Source organism: Dendrobium catenatum, unplaced genomic scaffold (assembly GCF_001605985.2).
Source record: "Dendrobium catenatum unplaced genomic scaffold, ASM160598v2 fragScaff_scaffold_1608, whole genome shotgun sequence".
Lineage (NCBI taxonomy): Eukaryota > Viridiplantae > Streptophyta > Magnoliopsida > Asparagales > Orchidaceae > Dendrobium > Dendrobium catenatum.
Genome location: NW_021320070.1, coordinates 5499093 through 5515958, shown reverse-complemented (window position 1 = coordinate 5515958; position 16866 = coordinate 5499093). Strand labels below are relative to the sequence as shown.

Here is a 16866-nt window from a genome sequence, read left to right as displayed (position 1 = left end):
AATATTATAGAAAATATCAAAATTTATTTTTTGTTTTATAATTCATATTTCATTATAAAACTATAAAATAATTACATAATTAAAAGAAAATTTAATTTTATTATTAATGAAATATTAAAATATATTTGAAAAAATTTCATCAATTTTCATAAAAATTTATTGTTACATAATTCTTAATCATAAGAGTTTTTATTTCAATAATCATCATTCTTTACCGATTTCATTAGACTTAATTAACACTTCACTATAGCTAAAATTAGGCAAAAAAGGTCAAATTATAAAAATGAACATATTTTCAATAAAACTATGTATAAGAAGCGGATGAATGAAAAAATTTAAGGAGCAAATACGAAGAATAGGAGGTCGCATTCAAAATTTTTAGAAGCTGGAGCTTAAATGCTTAATCATCCGGTTTCAACTGAAACTGGAACTTAATTATCCGATTTCTGTTGAAACCGAAACTTCATTCTCCAATTTTAGTGAAAATCGGAACTTCATTCTTAGGTTTCCTATTACACGATTTTTTTATTTGTTTGCTTATAAACATTAACCAAAAAAATAGCCTTTCGCAGCACTTTTTTTACCCTACAACGGCGGTTAAAACCCCTACAAAATTTTTAGCAGCGGTTTATAGACCGCTACATATCCGCCGTACTTGTTATCGCTGCAAGGAGCTTCCGCAGCACCAAATAAACCGCTGCCGTCGCCAGTGCTTTAGCAGCGCTTTCTTTAGTAGCAGTTTTAACACCTACAAATTAGATGGGCAGCACCGGTTATAACACCTACGAAATGTGGTGCAAGACTACAGGTTGCAAACATAAGATTTAAAAAAAAAAATTCTTTTAAACATGTGCAAACTTCGTTAGAAAGTACAATCATAAACATTAAATGTATAATACTTATATTATATCCACTTTGCAACGCAACAATTATCGATACAGCCGTTTATTACAAAACGGTTAACTTATTTTACTTATAACAATTATTGATACATCCGTCTAAATGTATATTTATTTAAATGATGAAATGTATTGAGAATCTATTTTGTTTCAATGCTGATACAGCCGTTTATAACCCCACTTTGCAAAGCAACAATTAATGCACCCTATCTTTCGGAATCAAATGAAACAACACTGATAAAAAAAGCGAAAAAAAAAAATATCATCCATGAAGATTTTGAACTTGATTCTGATAAAGTTGCAGAGCCCTGTGACAAAAATTATTCGGATGTAAGATATTAGATAGTTTCTGTAAGATGCTATAAGCAACCATTCCAGTAACAGTGAATAGGCCGGACCTTGCCTACCTGAAAATTTAGACAAAAAAGTTTTTCAAGTGGGAAGAACATCAGAGCCAATCCCAAAAAATGATTCCTGATGGGGCATAATTAAAAATCCTTTTAGAGAAAAATAGTTTGGCACAAAACTTCATATTAACGAGACCTATGTAATTGTCATTTTCTATAATAACCCTTTCAGTCTTATTTTCTCACATAGTAAATGAATAAGTACATTCAATTACTTTAATATACATAGTTTGATGGTGATGGAGGTCTAGAATTAAAAAAATTATTAAACAAACTCCAAAAAGATTCCAAATATTAAAGAAAATATTATAATTCTGCAATCTTCTTACTATACTAATAAGAAAAAATCTGACGTGAATAATCAAGATATCAATGATGACTATAAGAGAATTTAAAATTTTTTAAGGTTGTGCGTGAATGAGATGGGAACAAATATGGTGCTTATTCATGCTCAAAGCCTGATATTGGCAATATTTCGAGTAGAATCTTAACAATTGTGTAATCAGTACAAATTTTTTTTGCTACAATTAAGATTTAGTAAATCCTATAATTTTAGATTTAGTTAATCTTACCAGTAGAAGAGTGACTGGCATGAGGGAAAACCGAAGCTAAAGCAAGATTTAACAAATCTCCACAATTCTGTTCGAAAACATTTAAGCAAAATTGTGCTTAAATTCTGCCAATAGTAGGATACAAAGCAGAATCCAATTGCATTCCGAGTCTCCCAGTTTCAGAAGCAACATTCCCTGCAGTTATTCAAATCCGAACTTCCATTTCCATATAGATTATATGAACTATAAGAAGCTAAAACACAAATCCAGAATCAATTTCTAAGATGCAGAAAAAAACAGTTCAAAACGTCTGATCCAGAATGTCAGAAACTCATATTTATATATGAAATAAAATCATCCACTAATAAAATAAAACTGGTATTGAACAAAAACATACCAATCAAAAAAGTTTTCGTTAGAATGAAAGCATTGGCACCGACATCGGCGTGGGCCTCGGCTCGGCGATGTACTTTATGATTGGTAATTTGCAAACTAGATTTTCATTGTTGTTTCTTTTCTTCCATTTAATTTCTAGTTTTAGGGATTAATATAAAGAAACGAGAAGAAGAATGAGAAGAAGAGGGAGAACAACATGAAGAAGAAGAATGAGAAGAAGAAGAGGAAGAAGGTGAAGAGACTCACCGTGATCATGAATTCGCCTTAGGAGCTGCGACGGCTATCGAGCACGCGCCGACACTCTTTCGGAATCGCTCTGGAGCACGGAGGAGGTTAGTTAAAATAAAAGAATTGTCAATTCATTTTTGAATAATTTATACTAAGCATGTATATAATTTGTTATATATTTAAATAAATTATTATAACATGATTTAAATTATGCATTATGGACATTATATTATATTACATTTGCATCAAAATAATAGATTCATTGAAATGTAATGAATAGATGATGACAATAAATATGTAAGTATTTGATTTGTAATAATTAATGGTCCATTGCTAATATGACAGCTTTGTAAAATATAATTAATGTATACTTGATGTGGACATTGGATTCCTCTATCCATAAAATCATTAAGAGCATATTATGGATTCCTCTATCCATAAAATCATTAAGAGCATATGATTCTTATAATATTTTGTTTATTGTGCATTAACATGTCATGTAACTTGCAATAGCATATCCCATCAGATGGTTTGTAAAGTTGTAAGGTCCAATCAAATCCTATAGTAATTTTTTGTTGCAAGTGATTGTAAGAGCATCTCCAACCGAAAATCCCATTTTTCACTCCAAAATGTCGTGATTCATCTCCAATCGAATGTCATTTTTCACCCTCTTGCAGGTAACAGTCGCCTCTTCTTTCATGTGGCAAGTTCGGTAAAGAGGTAAAAATGGCGGAGATGAATAGTGCAACGCCAATATTGGCGTCCCATTGTTCACCCGTAGCCAAATAGCAGAAATTTTGCGGTCCGACTAGAGCTGGCCAGGAACGCCATTTAAGCATTTGGAGTTTGGTTGGAGATGCCCTAAGATATGTTTACTCTCTGCTATTAAAAATGTGCATAGACATATAAAATTTATTTGTAGAGATTTTACTCGAGTCATTTAGAATGTTTTGAACATGCATGGAAAAGTTTCGAAGCATCACCAACAAAGAAATATTCAATGATGCAGACTTAAGAATGCAGTATTGTATTTTTAATTTTTTTTTAAAGCCAATGATTGGGCATCATGGGAATGGAATATGAGGCGGTTTAAGTTAAATAATTTAATAACTAAAAAAATCATTAAAGTCATATTAAGAATAATACAATAAAGGGTTTTTCGTGATCAATTGAATGAGGAGGAATAAATTCCGGTTTCAATAGAAACCGGAACTTAATTCTCCAATTTCTATTGAAACTGAAATTTATTCATCCGCATTCAATGAACGTGTTTTTCGCCAATTTCCCACCTAATTAAATTTTATATTTAATATGCTTCTTTCGCTTATTTCGTCGAAAAATATGCTCTTTTTAATAATTTGGCTGACAAATTTTTTAATTTATAAGGTTAAAAAAAATTTAAAAGGGATTTGCCTGCATGACACTCAAAAGTATTGATATGTCACGAAAAAATTATCTTGATCGGACATGAATCTCAAGGCAAAAATCAAGTTGGAAACTTTAAAAATTAAATTCGGGATCAACTGAACTCCGATTTCAGCAAACTTATAGTCAAATTGAGCGTCTCGGAAATACGAATCCAACGACACTAAATTCAACTCGATTCAAGCCCAAATGGGTCCAAATCAAGGACTCGAAGTGATGTTGGAAAGTTTGAACCACAATTTGAGCTACCAAACAGTTTTCAAACATGAAGTGCTTATAGTCGAATTGAGCTGCTCAACGAGACGAATTCAACGAGCCCAAGATTACTGAATTTCAACATCACTAAGACATTCAAATGTCCATCAAATGGTCCATGATCAAGGGATTCAACATCGGCCGTCCACCTAAGCCACTCCCCATATGCCCTTGATATCCCACCTATTTACGGGCCATGCCACTCTAGGAAATCTATAAATAGATCCCCTCCTCCCTCGTGAAAGGGAGGCTCCAAGCAAGGAACTTTTATTCTATCCAGTGAACGTACGCAGAGGAAGGTTCGGTTTTAGGCAAAAAAGTGCCTGTACCGAGTTTTTCGCGCCTGTACCGAGTTTTTTGAAAAAACTCGGTACAGGCGCTTTTTTTGCCTAAAACCGAACCTTCCTCTGCATACGTTCACTGGATAAAATAAAAGTTCCCAAGCAAGAGAGCAAGAGAGAGATCGGAGATCGCTCTTGCCTCATCGCTTATCCTCGACCACCGCTTGACATCGTTGCTCTATCAAACCACCACTTGAGGCTCTCGCCTCCAACGAACCACCACCTGAGGGCCTAAGCTCTGTCGAACCACCCCCTGACATCGCTGCTCTTTGCCGAACTACCACTTAAGGCCCGCACCTCCGCCGAACCACCATCTGAGGGGCTGAGCTCCGCCGAACCACCGCCTAACGCTGGAGTTTCGCCGGACCACCACCTGAGGGCCTAAGCTCTGCCGGACCACCACCTGACGCTTGAGCTCCGCCGGATCACCACCTCAGGTCCGGACTTCTGCTGGACCACCGCTTGAGGCCCGAACTTCTACCGGAGTACCACCCTACTACAATGGTCTTCTGACCCCGATATCTAGCCAATGGTCTTTTGGACCCCTGTCTCCTGCCGACTATGGTCCTTCTGATCTCTGTTGTCTACTACGGTCCTTCTGACCTACATTGCCAGACAACGGTCTTTCTGACATCGGTCTCCTGCATACTTCGATCCTTCCGACCTACATCACCAAACAATCATACATCGTTCGTTAGCCATTTGAAGGCCTTAATGATGTCGGAATTCAACGATCTTGGGCTCGTTGGATTTGTCTCGTCGAGCCGCTCGATTCGAGTATAAGATCGTTAAAATCAGAGACTGTTTGGTAACTCAAATTGCGGCTTGAACCTTCCAACAGCGATTCCGGTCCTTGATTTGGACCCATTTGGGCTTGGATTGGGTCGAATTTGGTGTCGTTGGGTTTGTATTTCTGAGACGCTCAGTCTGACTATAAGCTCGCTGAAATCGGAGTTTGAATGCTCTTGATTTTAATTTTTGAAGTTTTCGGTTGGGTTTTGCATCAAGATTCGTGCCCAATCAATACAATTTCATTATAACGTATCAAAAATTATTGGAGACTTGGTGTGAACATTGGATTCCTCTATCTATAAAATCATTCAGAGCATATGATCCTTATAATGTTTCATTCATTGTGCATTAACATGCCATGTAACTTGCAATAGTATATCCCATCAGATGGTTTGTAAAGTTGTATGGTCCAATCAAATCCTAAATTAATTTTTTGTTGCAAGTGATTGTAAGATATATTTACTCTCTGCTATTTAAAATGTGCATAGACATATAAAATATATTTGTAGAGATTTTACTTGAGTCATTTAGAATGTTTTGAACATGTATGGAAAGGTTTCGAGGCATCACCAACAAAGAAATATTTGATGATGCAAACTTAAGAATGCATGATTGTATTTTTTTTTTTTTTTTTTTTAAAAAGCCATTGATTGGGCATCATGGGAATGGAATATGAGGTGGTTTAAGTTAAATAATTTAATAACTAAAAAAATCATTAAAGCCATATTAAGATTAATACAATAAAGGGTTATCCGTGATCAGTTGAATGAGGAGGAATAAATTCTGATTTCGATAGAAATCAGAACTTATTTCTCCAATTTCTATTGAAACCAAAATTTATTCCTCCGCATTCAATACGTGTTGTTCGCCAATTCCCACCTAATTAAATTTTATATTTAATATGCTTCTTTCGCTTATTTCGTCGAAAAATATGCTCTTTTTAATAATTTGGATGACAAAAATTTTAATTTATAAGGTTAAAAAATTTTTTAAGAGGGATTTGCGTGCATAACACTCAAAAGTATTGATATGTCATAAAAAAATTATCTTGATCGGACACGAATCTCGAGGCAAAAATCAAGTTAAAAACTTCAAAAATTAAATTTGGGATCATCTGAACTCTGATTTTAGCAAATTTATAGTCAAACTGAGCATCTCGGAAATACAAACCCAACGACACTAAATTCAACTCGATTCAAGCCAAAATGGGTCCAAATCAAGGACTTGAAGTGCTGTTGGAAAGTTTGAACAACAATTTGAGCTACCAAACAGTTTTCAAACATGATGTGCTTATAATCGAATTGAGCGGCTATTCGAGACAAATCCAACGAGCCCAAGATCACTTAATTCCGACATCACTAAGACATTCAAATGTCCATCAAATGGTCCACGATCAACGGATTCAACATCGGCTGTCCATCCAAACCACTCCCCATATGCCCTTGATATCACATCTATTTACGGGTCATGTCACTCTAGAAAATCTATAAATAGACCCCTCCTCCCTTGTGAAAGGGAGGCTCCAAGCAAGAGAACAATAGAGAGATCAGAGATCGCTCTTCCCTTCTCGCTCCTCCTCGACTATAGCTTGAGTTCCGCCGGACCATCGTCTGACGTCGTTGCTTCGTCGGACCACCACTTGAGGCCTTCGCCTCCAACAAACCACCACCTGAGAGCCTAAGCTTTGTCGAACAACCACCTGACATTGTTGCTCCGCCAAACCACCACTTAAGGCTCTCACCTCCGCCGAACCACCACATGGGGGGCTGAGCTCTGCCGAACCACCGCCTGATGCTGGAGTTCCACCGAACCACCACCTGAGAGCCTGAGCTCCGCCGGACCACCACCTGACTCCTGAGCTCCGCCGGATCACCACATAAGGCCTGGACTTATGCCGGACCACCACCTGAGGCCCGAATTTCTACCGGAGTACCACCCTTCTACAATGGTCTTTCTGACCCCGATCTCCAGCCAATGGTCTTTTGAACCCCTGTCTCCTGTCAACTATGATCCTTCCGACCTCCGTCGTCTACTATGGTCCTTCCGACCTACATCGTCAAACAACGGTCTTTCTGACCTCGGTCTCCTGCATACTTCGGTCCTTCCGACCTACATGACCAGACAATGGTCTTTCTGACCCGGTCTCCTGCCTACTACGACCTTTCCAACCTTTATCCTATCAACTATGGCCATGCCGACCAAATAAACATGTCTATGTTGATTATTGTAACTCCCATCATGTAATGCGCTCTATATGAAATACATTTGTGACATCAAGCCAATGCCTTCTCCCTAAGAAGGGCCTCATTTATAATCGACTGCAAATACTAGTGGATTCATTCAAACTGGGCCAGGCCACATGGTTTTCCCCCTTTTTCAGGGGTTTCCACGTAAAAACTATAGTGTCTCTTGTGAACCCTACACCCTATATCTTATTTGATTATGTGCTAGATCTTCGTACAATGCTAAGAGTTAAATTTTATATTTCTCTACCACCGCGAATACTCCAGGACGCAACAAATATCAAATTTACATATATCACCTAAACTTCACAATTTACTAAATATAACACTTCATTAAACGAATTTGTCATAAACCTAGATGAAGATGAATTCGCCACACGATCACGTTAGACAATCGAATTTTTATTAGGTCCGGACACCTGACGTAGCTCTACGCCAATAAAATGTCGCCACATGCTCTTACTCTTTACCGTGCGGCCCGACGACCCGACCCGGACCGGAACCCAATATTGCTATGTATTAGTTGATTTGTACATACCAGGATATTGTTAGGTTTTGCTCGGTATTGTTCGGTGATGAGAAATATCATTTTGTCAAGATCAATACCTAGCAATATCGAGCAATACTTAGCAATACCGAGCAATACCCCGGTTTTGCTTAGTATTGCTTGGTATTGCTAGGTATTGCTTAGTATTGCTCGGTATTAGTCTTGAAAGAGCGATATTTCCCATTATTGTTAAGCAATACCGAGCAATACCTAGCAATACCGAGCAATACATAGCAATACCGAGCAATACCGAGCAATACCAAGCAATACTGAGCAATACCTAGCAATACCGAGCAATATCTAGCAATACACGAACATAGCAATACCGGGTTTCCGTTCTGGGTCGGGTCATCGGGCAGCACGTGGCGGCATTTTATTGGCGTTCGGATGTAGAGCTATGTCAGGTGTCCGAACCTAATAAAAATTCCAGACAATGAAGAGACAAGAAAGTCACAATAAAATCTAGTTGAGTAGCAGACTGATGACAAATGAAAATCAGAACTGTGCGAAGAAAGAGATCATAATTGGCTGAATCGATGTTGTGGGAAAGATGAGTTCAACCATATTGTGTTGTCTCGTCGCCACTTCATCTTTGTCATTAAGAATTTTATCAAGGTTCATTAAAAGAGTATTATTTTTTATAAATAGTAATATTTACTTTAAGTGATTTTGAAGTAAACCTCCATTTTAATGTACAAACTAAGATCATTGAAACTATTAAAGAAAATAAATAAAGGATTTTGATTCATTTACAGCCTACTTATATGGTGCTCCACTATTGTTAACACCCAAATCTCACTATCATCAAAACATGGCCGGAAACCTAATCTTCTTCCCCCTCCTCCTCTTCCTCCTCCTCCACTCCACCTCCTCCGACCCCGACCCGATCCAAGACTTCTGCATCCCCGATTCCGGCCCATCTCCACTACTCCAAACCCACCTCTCCACCTACCCCTGCAAAAACCCCTCCAACGCCACCGCCGCCGACTTCACCTTCTCCGGCGCTAGATCTCCTTCAAAACCATCTCCGGACACCGGATTCGCTGGCCTCTCCGTAACCCCATCCCTCTTCCCGGCCCTCCACACCCTCGGGATGTCGTTTGCTCGCGCCGATTTCGAGCCCGGCGGTGTAAATCCGCCGCATTACCATCCGCGAGCTACCGAGACGGCGTTGGTGCTCGAGGGGAAGATCTATTCTGGATTTGTCGATTCCGGCGGAAGGCTGTTTGCAAAGGTAATTACGAAGGGGGAGGTGATGGTGTTTCCGAAGGCGATGGTTCATTTTCAGATGAATGTTGGGGAATCACCGGCGGTGATATTTGGGAGTTTTAATGGTGAGAATCCGGGGGTGTTTAGGGTTCCGGCGACGGTTTTTGGGGCGGGGATTAAGGAAGAGTTGCTGGAGAAGGCATTTGGGTTGAGTAGGAAGGAGATTGAGAGGCTAGAGAGGAGGTTTGGGAGAAAGGAAGTGGAATTATGAGATTTTTCTCAAATTTTTATGTCAAAATATGTCTTTATTTTTATTAATTTCTAGCATAAAATATGTCTTCAAGTTGTAAGATGATGTGATTTCTTTTTTCTTTTTTTTTATCGTGTAAAAAATTTGTGTAATTTAAAATTTTTGAAAATAATATTTATTTTTTAAAGTATCCTAGAAAATGATGTGGGTATAATAACCTTTTTAGGGGTTTATTGGCATAGTATTTAGGGTTCATTTAATATATATTTTTATAAAGATGATTATAAAGTTATTTTTATTATGAATGAAGAAGCTTTTTTAAACGTTCATAAAGTATTGAGCGATCTTAAAAGTAACGTAATAATAAAGCTGTCTCAAATATGCCCTTAATATTATGATAGATTATTACGTGTGGTAATCGGGTACAGAGAATCGTTCGATTTTGTCTCTGTAAACAGTAAAAGATTGCGGTGAATAGTAAAAGCGCAATAATGAACAATAAATGCGCGTTGATTGTTTACAAAAACAAAATCGGATAATTCTCTGGTCCGATCTCCACACGTAATCATCTCTCTAATATTATGGTGTTTAGCCATATGTTATTTTAAAAATCACATTATTTTTTAGTAATTTTTATATGTATAAAAGAAATTCAAGCTAAAGAAAAATGTAGTTTAATGATCATACGCATAATAGATTAATTTTCTTTTGTTAAAATATAGAATTGTTTTATGCACAAAATAATTTGGAGCAAATAGGTGAATGTGTTGGTGGAGATCTTCGAGATTTGTAGTATGAACATAGCAATAGTATTAGGCTTTGCTTGGGACGGGTTTCTTACTGCTTCATAAAACAGATTTTTAGTATAAAAATTTAAATTTTTATACTAAAAAGCTGCTTTAAGAAGCAAGAAAAAAGTCATCCTAAACAAAGTCTTATGCTTTGTTTGTTTGAGCGCTTTTTTGGCTTCTCTGTTTTCTAAAACGGAGGAATTTTTTTTTTGTGTTGTTTGGTTCGTCAAATCACGTTCCCAATAACTCCTTTTTCTCATTTTTCTGCAGTTTTGAGAATGCTTTTTAAATGTGCTTCTCCGTTAGAAAACTCCATTTTCTGAACTAATGTTTTTTAAAACTGTGTTTTACAAAAGCGCAAAAAAAAACAAACGAAGCCTTAGTGATTGTTCAAATCTTAAAAGTGCTTATGGTGGGCTCTGCCTATTCTATTTTTTAGTGGTGAGTGGATTTGGTAGTGATGTGATGGAATTTTGAAATGTTGCATCAGCATTTTTAATTATTTGTTTTAGGTCTGAACATTCTCCCTTAATTTTAATTTAAAATGAATTTTAAAATAAATTTAATATATGATTAATCAATGTATTTTTATACCAAACATTTAAATTAAAAATTTAATCATTATCAAACTTAATTAAGCTTCATTGATACAACCTTCACTACATTAATCAATCCACATAAATTGAACTTACATTAGAGCTAAGCTCTTAGGTCTCATTTGGGATGATTTTTTTATTGCTTCTTAAAACAATTTTTTAGTATGAAAATTAAAATTTTTATAATAGAAAACTGCTTTAAGAAGCAGTAAAAAAGCCATCCCAAATAAAGACTTTGGGAAAGCTTTCTTATTACGTCTTAAAGCAAGCAGCTTCCTAGTACAAAAATTTTAAGAAAGCTACCCTAAACGAAGCTTAAGGCTTCGTTCATGATGGCTTTCTTTCTGCTTCTTAATGCAGTTTTATAGTACAAAAATTTTAATTTTTATATTAAAAAGTTGTTTAAGAAGTAATAAGAAAGCAGTCCCAAATAAAGACTTAGGTTTCGTTTGGGATGGCTTTCTTACTGCTTCTTAAAGCAGCTTTCTAATACAATAAATAAAAATTTTATACTAAAAAGATGCTTTAAGAAGCTGTAAAAAAAACCGTCCCATGCTTCATTTGAGACAGTTTTTTTACTGCTTCTTAAAGTGACTTTCTAGTTAAAAATTTTAAATTTTTGTACTAGAAAGCCGCTTTAAGAAGTAAAAAAGAAAGCTGCCTCAAATAAAGCCGTAATCTCAACCAAATTTTGCTTACCTAGAGAAGAAGGAAGTAAAGCATCTCATTCCAGGAATCAGGCACGCCTGGAAGGCACCAGTGGCTGCAATCTAGCCCTAATTCTGCAGGAGAGTCCATTCTTCCTTGGTTAACATGAGATTTGGTGTACAGTGATGGGTGCCCATCTCTCCTTAGAGCTGACATCTTTGCGACATCGATAAGATAAACTGGAAAGCTCATCTTGTTTAGCACCCCACGTAGCACTGTAAGTTGCCCTGGTGCTTCAGGGCTGTAGCTTAGATATACCAGTGGCTCTCTGACCTTATAGCATTGCCAACCGTTCTCCCTGAAATCAAATTATATATGAAAATTTATGCATTATTTTAGAAAAAAAAAATGAAATTTAGTGTTTTTTAATTTTAGGGTTTATGATTATAGATGTATATCTTGATAAGTTTCCAGCTTTCTAGTAGAAAAATGTTAATTTTTATACTAAAAATTTGCTTTAAGAAGCTTTAAAAAAGCTGTTCCAAACGAAGCCTAAAAAGTCTGGAGTGCTCGAAATTGCTTGATGTGGAGGTGAATGTCAAATGTTAGCACGTCAAGTGATCAAAATTTCATAATCATCTTGGCTGAATTCATATAGCGGGGTTTACATGTTTCTTCGTCGATAATAATCACAGAAGGGCCCAATGTGACACTGGAAGGTTAGATGGTTTCTCAAGAGAAAATCAATGGCTATTGCAAAAGCTAGTGACTCACATAATGGTTCGATATAAATCTACGTACCGATTATGACGGGCAGATGCACTGCGAAACATAACACGAGTTCTTCGAGGATCTAAGTTCATATCCACCCACTTTGACCATGTGGTAAGTCCCTTCTCATAAGCTACCATTGGATTCAACTCCTTAAACAACCTTCCTTCTTCCATATACAAGTCCCACCTAAACCATTACATTGAAAATACACATAATCACATAAAATTAACAGAGATTAGGCTTTCATTAGTTGATTAAAAATGATTATTAAGCTCACGAGCTCCATTTCCCTGTGTGAGTCCACCAATGAGCAGAATCAAACATGAGAACATCTACTTCTCTCCAGTACTTGGCATTCTCTTCAATGGAGTCAAGGTGAAGGATTCTCTTCTTCTCTCCTTCTTCTCTCAGTTCTACAAGAAGAGGAGCCCACGAAAACTCTATGGAAGCCTCATAATCCTGCTTAAATATTCATATATTTAAAATTATTTTAAAAAATATAAATGCAAAATAACCTTTTTTTGTAATTTGTTTTTTTTTTCATAATATCAAAATGATAAATCTGCAATTATTTTGAATGTTCTCACCAAGGCATGGAAGGCCACACAGGGGCCATTGGAAGAAACCAATTTGCGATCAACTGGAATGACTGCTTCCACCAAGCAGACGAGAGACTCCCATTGGCTTCTCATTATGGAATCTCCCACAAGCATTACTCTCTTCATTCTTATTCTCTCTAGAAAATCTAAGGCATTAAACCTTAAACCAAGATTAATCAATCAATTAATCAGCCTTAATACTAAAAATTAATAGATAATTTATCTAAAACACTTATTTGCAATCTACAATCACTAACTGAATAATATTTAGTGAGATCAATAAGCTATTTTTGCTAGAAAACTATGTAAATTAAGGCTCGTAATTTGAAAAACTAGCCGTTAGAGAGTAATTAAACTGTCATCTTCCATGGCATTTAAACCTTGGAAGGGAGCACCGCCGTGGCTTCCAACGCCACTTCTCATAGTCGGAATCCGGCCGGCCATTCCTCCGGCAACTAAGCTGGCTACTCAGAAACGGGCAGCTCCCTTCATAAAGAGGGTAAGATGCATCAAAAACCCACTCTCCCATAGTCAAATCACAGTCTCTTGATGGCCTCTCCAAGCTCTGAAATTTGGTAACCTCATCTTCCTTCTCTCCACCACCGCTTCGCTTCACCGGTGGCTCGCCGTCGTGAAAAGACAGAGAAAGGTTAAAGCAAAGGCAGAAGGTGAGAAGAAAGAGGAGAGGAGTGAGAAGTTTATGCCTTGGAATTGTAGCCATTTGGATGCTATTTGGTTGAGAAGAAATTGGGTTATCTTTATATAGTTGGTAGAAAGGAGAAAGTTCTGTTGGATAATAAGAATAGCTATATCAGAAGAAGAAGAGAAGAAGAAGAGGTAGAGAAAATTTTGAGAAGGAAACTAATATTTTTCTATAATACTGTTAAAAAATATAAATTGATTTAAGAATAGAGGTTGGTTGGTTTGATATAAAAGGGATGTAGGAGCACAATCTAATTCAATTTTGATATGTTTGAAAATCATTTAAAATTGGTCAGATTTTTAAATACATTGTAAATCCTATGTCATTGCCATCGACCACCTTCACCATCGCTCGTTACTGTCGTCGCCACCACAGTCGAAACTGTCGGTCGCTAGCGCTACCCACCAGCCACCATCATCATTGGAATTTACATTACATGTATTTTCTTCAAATCAAACAAAAATAGGAATACTCTGTATTTCTTAACACTGATCCAAACAACTTCATATATTTCAAATATATTGCATTCCTTTTATAGCCAACATTTCTTTTCATCCAACCAAATGGCTTCTCAGCGAATTTATAGCTATTTTCGGAGCTTTTGATAAGCTCAAATAAATTATTCAATGGCGAAATCTCTAACAACTTCGCTCTGATCGGATGAATAACTTTTGTATGCTTGGGCGAGTTCATCAGCGGTTTATTACATCCAATTTATAATAATAATGTGATTTGATTATGGGGAGGGATTTATGGTTTGATTTTGTTGATTATATGAAGCATGAGGAATTGAGTTGCTATCGAGTGTGTTGGGCACGAGCATCCATGGAAAAGGTAGAAGGAATCAAAGGCTTTTTAGGGGTTCAGAGCTTCATGATTTGGTTGTGGCATGCAGATGTTCATATTCATAAAGAAATTGGAATTGGATGTATTAATTTATTTTTATTAAGAGAAGAACAAAAAAAAAACGATTAAAATAAAAAATAGAGAATATCTTAAGTGGAATAAAAAAACGATTAATTTATTTTTATTTGAGTATTATTTTTTTAAAACTTATAAAAAAATTTCATTTTTTTTATAGCAACTTCTAAAAAAATACTTTCACCACAAAACTTTCTATTTTGATAGTAAATTCAATCCTTAATAGGCATTGTCTTCACTTTATACATTGCTTCAGAGGTGGGATTATATTTCTTTAAAGGCATGTAGAAGAATTCTGCATTTTAGGGGGCAGCTTCTTGCATAAAAAATATATTTTGGTGATCACTTTGCATGAGGAGTACATCAGAGACATTGAATTATAGGTCCGTAAAAAATCACAAAACTCTCTAAAAATATAGCATTTGAAATAAAACCTACGAACTATTGGTTCTACCTATTACAATAAACCAAGAAATAATAAAAAAATAACAATCAGAAGAAGCCCAAAGTGGCAACCAACCAAGAGAGCAGCTACCTATAACCAGTAAAATTCACTAGTCGATGCTGCAACAGCTAGGAAAAGTCCACCTACAGAAAGACAACGCATAACCAAGCAAGAGCAAAAAGGGGCCATAAACACAACCCCCACAAGGCATGAACACTCCAACAACCCACAGAAGGGAACCACAACAACAAATAATAAAAGAACAAATCAAAAGAGTAACTAAGCGGAAGCCCAAGAAGACAAACAACAACCAAACAATACACTCCCTTGCAGACAAGAAAAAGCCAGCCGACCAACCAACCAAAGAGGCCAACAACTTAGGAGCTACAAACCAAACAAGAAAATACCCCACACGCACAAGAAGAAGAAAAGTGAAGAATAAAAGGCCGAACAACCACAAGCCCAACAAAAAATCACCTCTTTTTTGATTTATGCCTCCAACGTTTGCCACCACCATGAGAAAATATTTTTTGAACAATATTACTCACATTTAAACTATACAACTCTTGATAAGTATCCTCCGGCTTATCCAAATCATCCCCAGCATCCCCGTAAGGCAAAGAGAAAGACCCATCCAGCCAATCTGATTGATCCACACAACTTTGTATAAATTTGGAAGTCAATTGAGTTTTCAACCCATCAGAAGAGAAAAGCGCAATTGAAACATCAACAAAAGGCACATCCCCATTCGGCCCCATACTACCATCCGAAATAACATTAGAGACAAAAAACGAGAGCATTTAAAATAGGCATTTCAACATTCATGTCCGTAGGAATACAAGCAGTATCGAGAGGCTAATAAGCCAAACCAACTTCATTCATAATTGACACATCATAAATTAAAACCTCGAAAGGAATAATAGCTTCACCACTTTCCAAAGACTCAGAATTACCACCAAAATTTGAAATGGTAGACACAATGGAAATGGCTTAAAAATTAGTCATACAAGATTCAGTTCTCACAACCGCATTAACACTCTCAATGTTAACAGAAGAAAAAGCCATATGTATAAGAGAATCCTGTGGAACAACTTCAACCATAGCAGAAATGACATCAACCCTCTATACAACAACACGAGGAGCGCTAGGCACAACCTCCAGTTCAAGTTAAACAACAACTCCAACTACCTCCACCCCAAAATCAGATTCCACCCCGTTGCACCCATTAATGAGGACCTCATTATTAGACGTAACATGACACAAAAGAGTATTAGGAATATCAACATCAACATTTCCACTGACAATAATATTTTCCAAAGCACCAATTTCATTCCCATCAGATTTAAGAAGATTAGAAGTAATAACATGAACATTCATCGGGACAGAGAATAAGGTCCGACAATTCCACACATGCCCAATAGAATTACAATGACCACAAAAGGGTAGGAAATCCTCCATCTTAACAAGATAGATGTATCCAAACTTAGCAGGACCGAGCCACACTTTGTCTGGATACTTTTTGTAATGTCAAGCTCAACTAAAACGTGCACAAGAGATAGTTGAGAGCCAACAAAGGTGGTATTGTCAACTTTTAACGGACAACCAAACATCAAATCCAAAGTATGAAGAATACTGAGAGAAAAGAGATGAGGCCATAAGTTTGAGAATGAAATCCAAATGGGAATAACAGAAGACTCAACACCAATGTCAAGAAAGGGAGACCATTTGATTAATTTTATGTAATAATTATTAACAAAATAAGATAAAGGGCAGAACACTCTACTATAATATATTTCATTCATAAACTTAATCAAAATATGTGACATGTCGAGCAAGGTTACCAAAA

The 16866-nt window shown here is 36.5% G+C and overlaps 2 protein-coding genes across 2 annotated transcripts; one reads left to right on the top strand and one right to left on the bottom strand.

Moving 5' to 3' along the window:
- Positions 1-8958: 8958 nt before the first annotated feature.
- LOC110107852 (germin-like protein 2-4) lies at positions 8959-9636 on the top strand (the record flags this gene model as incomplete). The annotated part of the gene is given in 1 exon segment (XM_020838310.2): positions 8959-9636. A coding segment is annotated over 1 exon segment (606 nt), but the record flags the coding sequence as incomplete, so codon positions are not given.
- Positions 9637-11629: 1993 nt separating this feature from the next.
- Positions 11630-13672, bottom strand: LOC110106307 (protein trichome birefringence-like 36). Its single transcript, XM_020836203.2, has 5 exons — positions 13332-13672; positions 12940-13111; positions 12630-12811; positions 12380-12538; positions 11630-11936 (listed from the first exon to the last, which is right to left on the bottom strand). Exons 1-5 carry the CDS (start codon positions 13670-13672, stop codon positions 11630-11632), a joined length of 1161 nt encoding a protein of 386 aa, XP_020691862.1.
- Positions 13673-16866: the final 3194 nt, after the last annotated feature.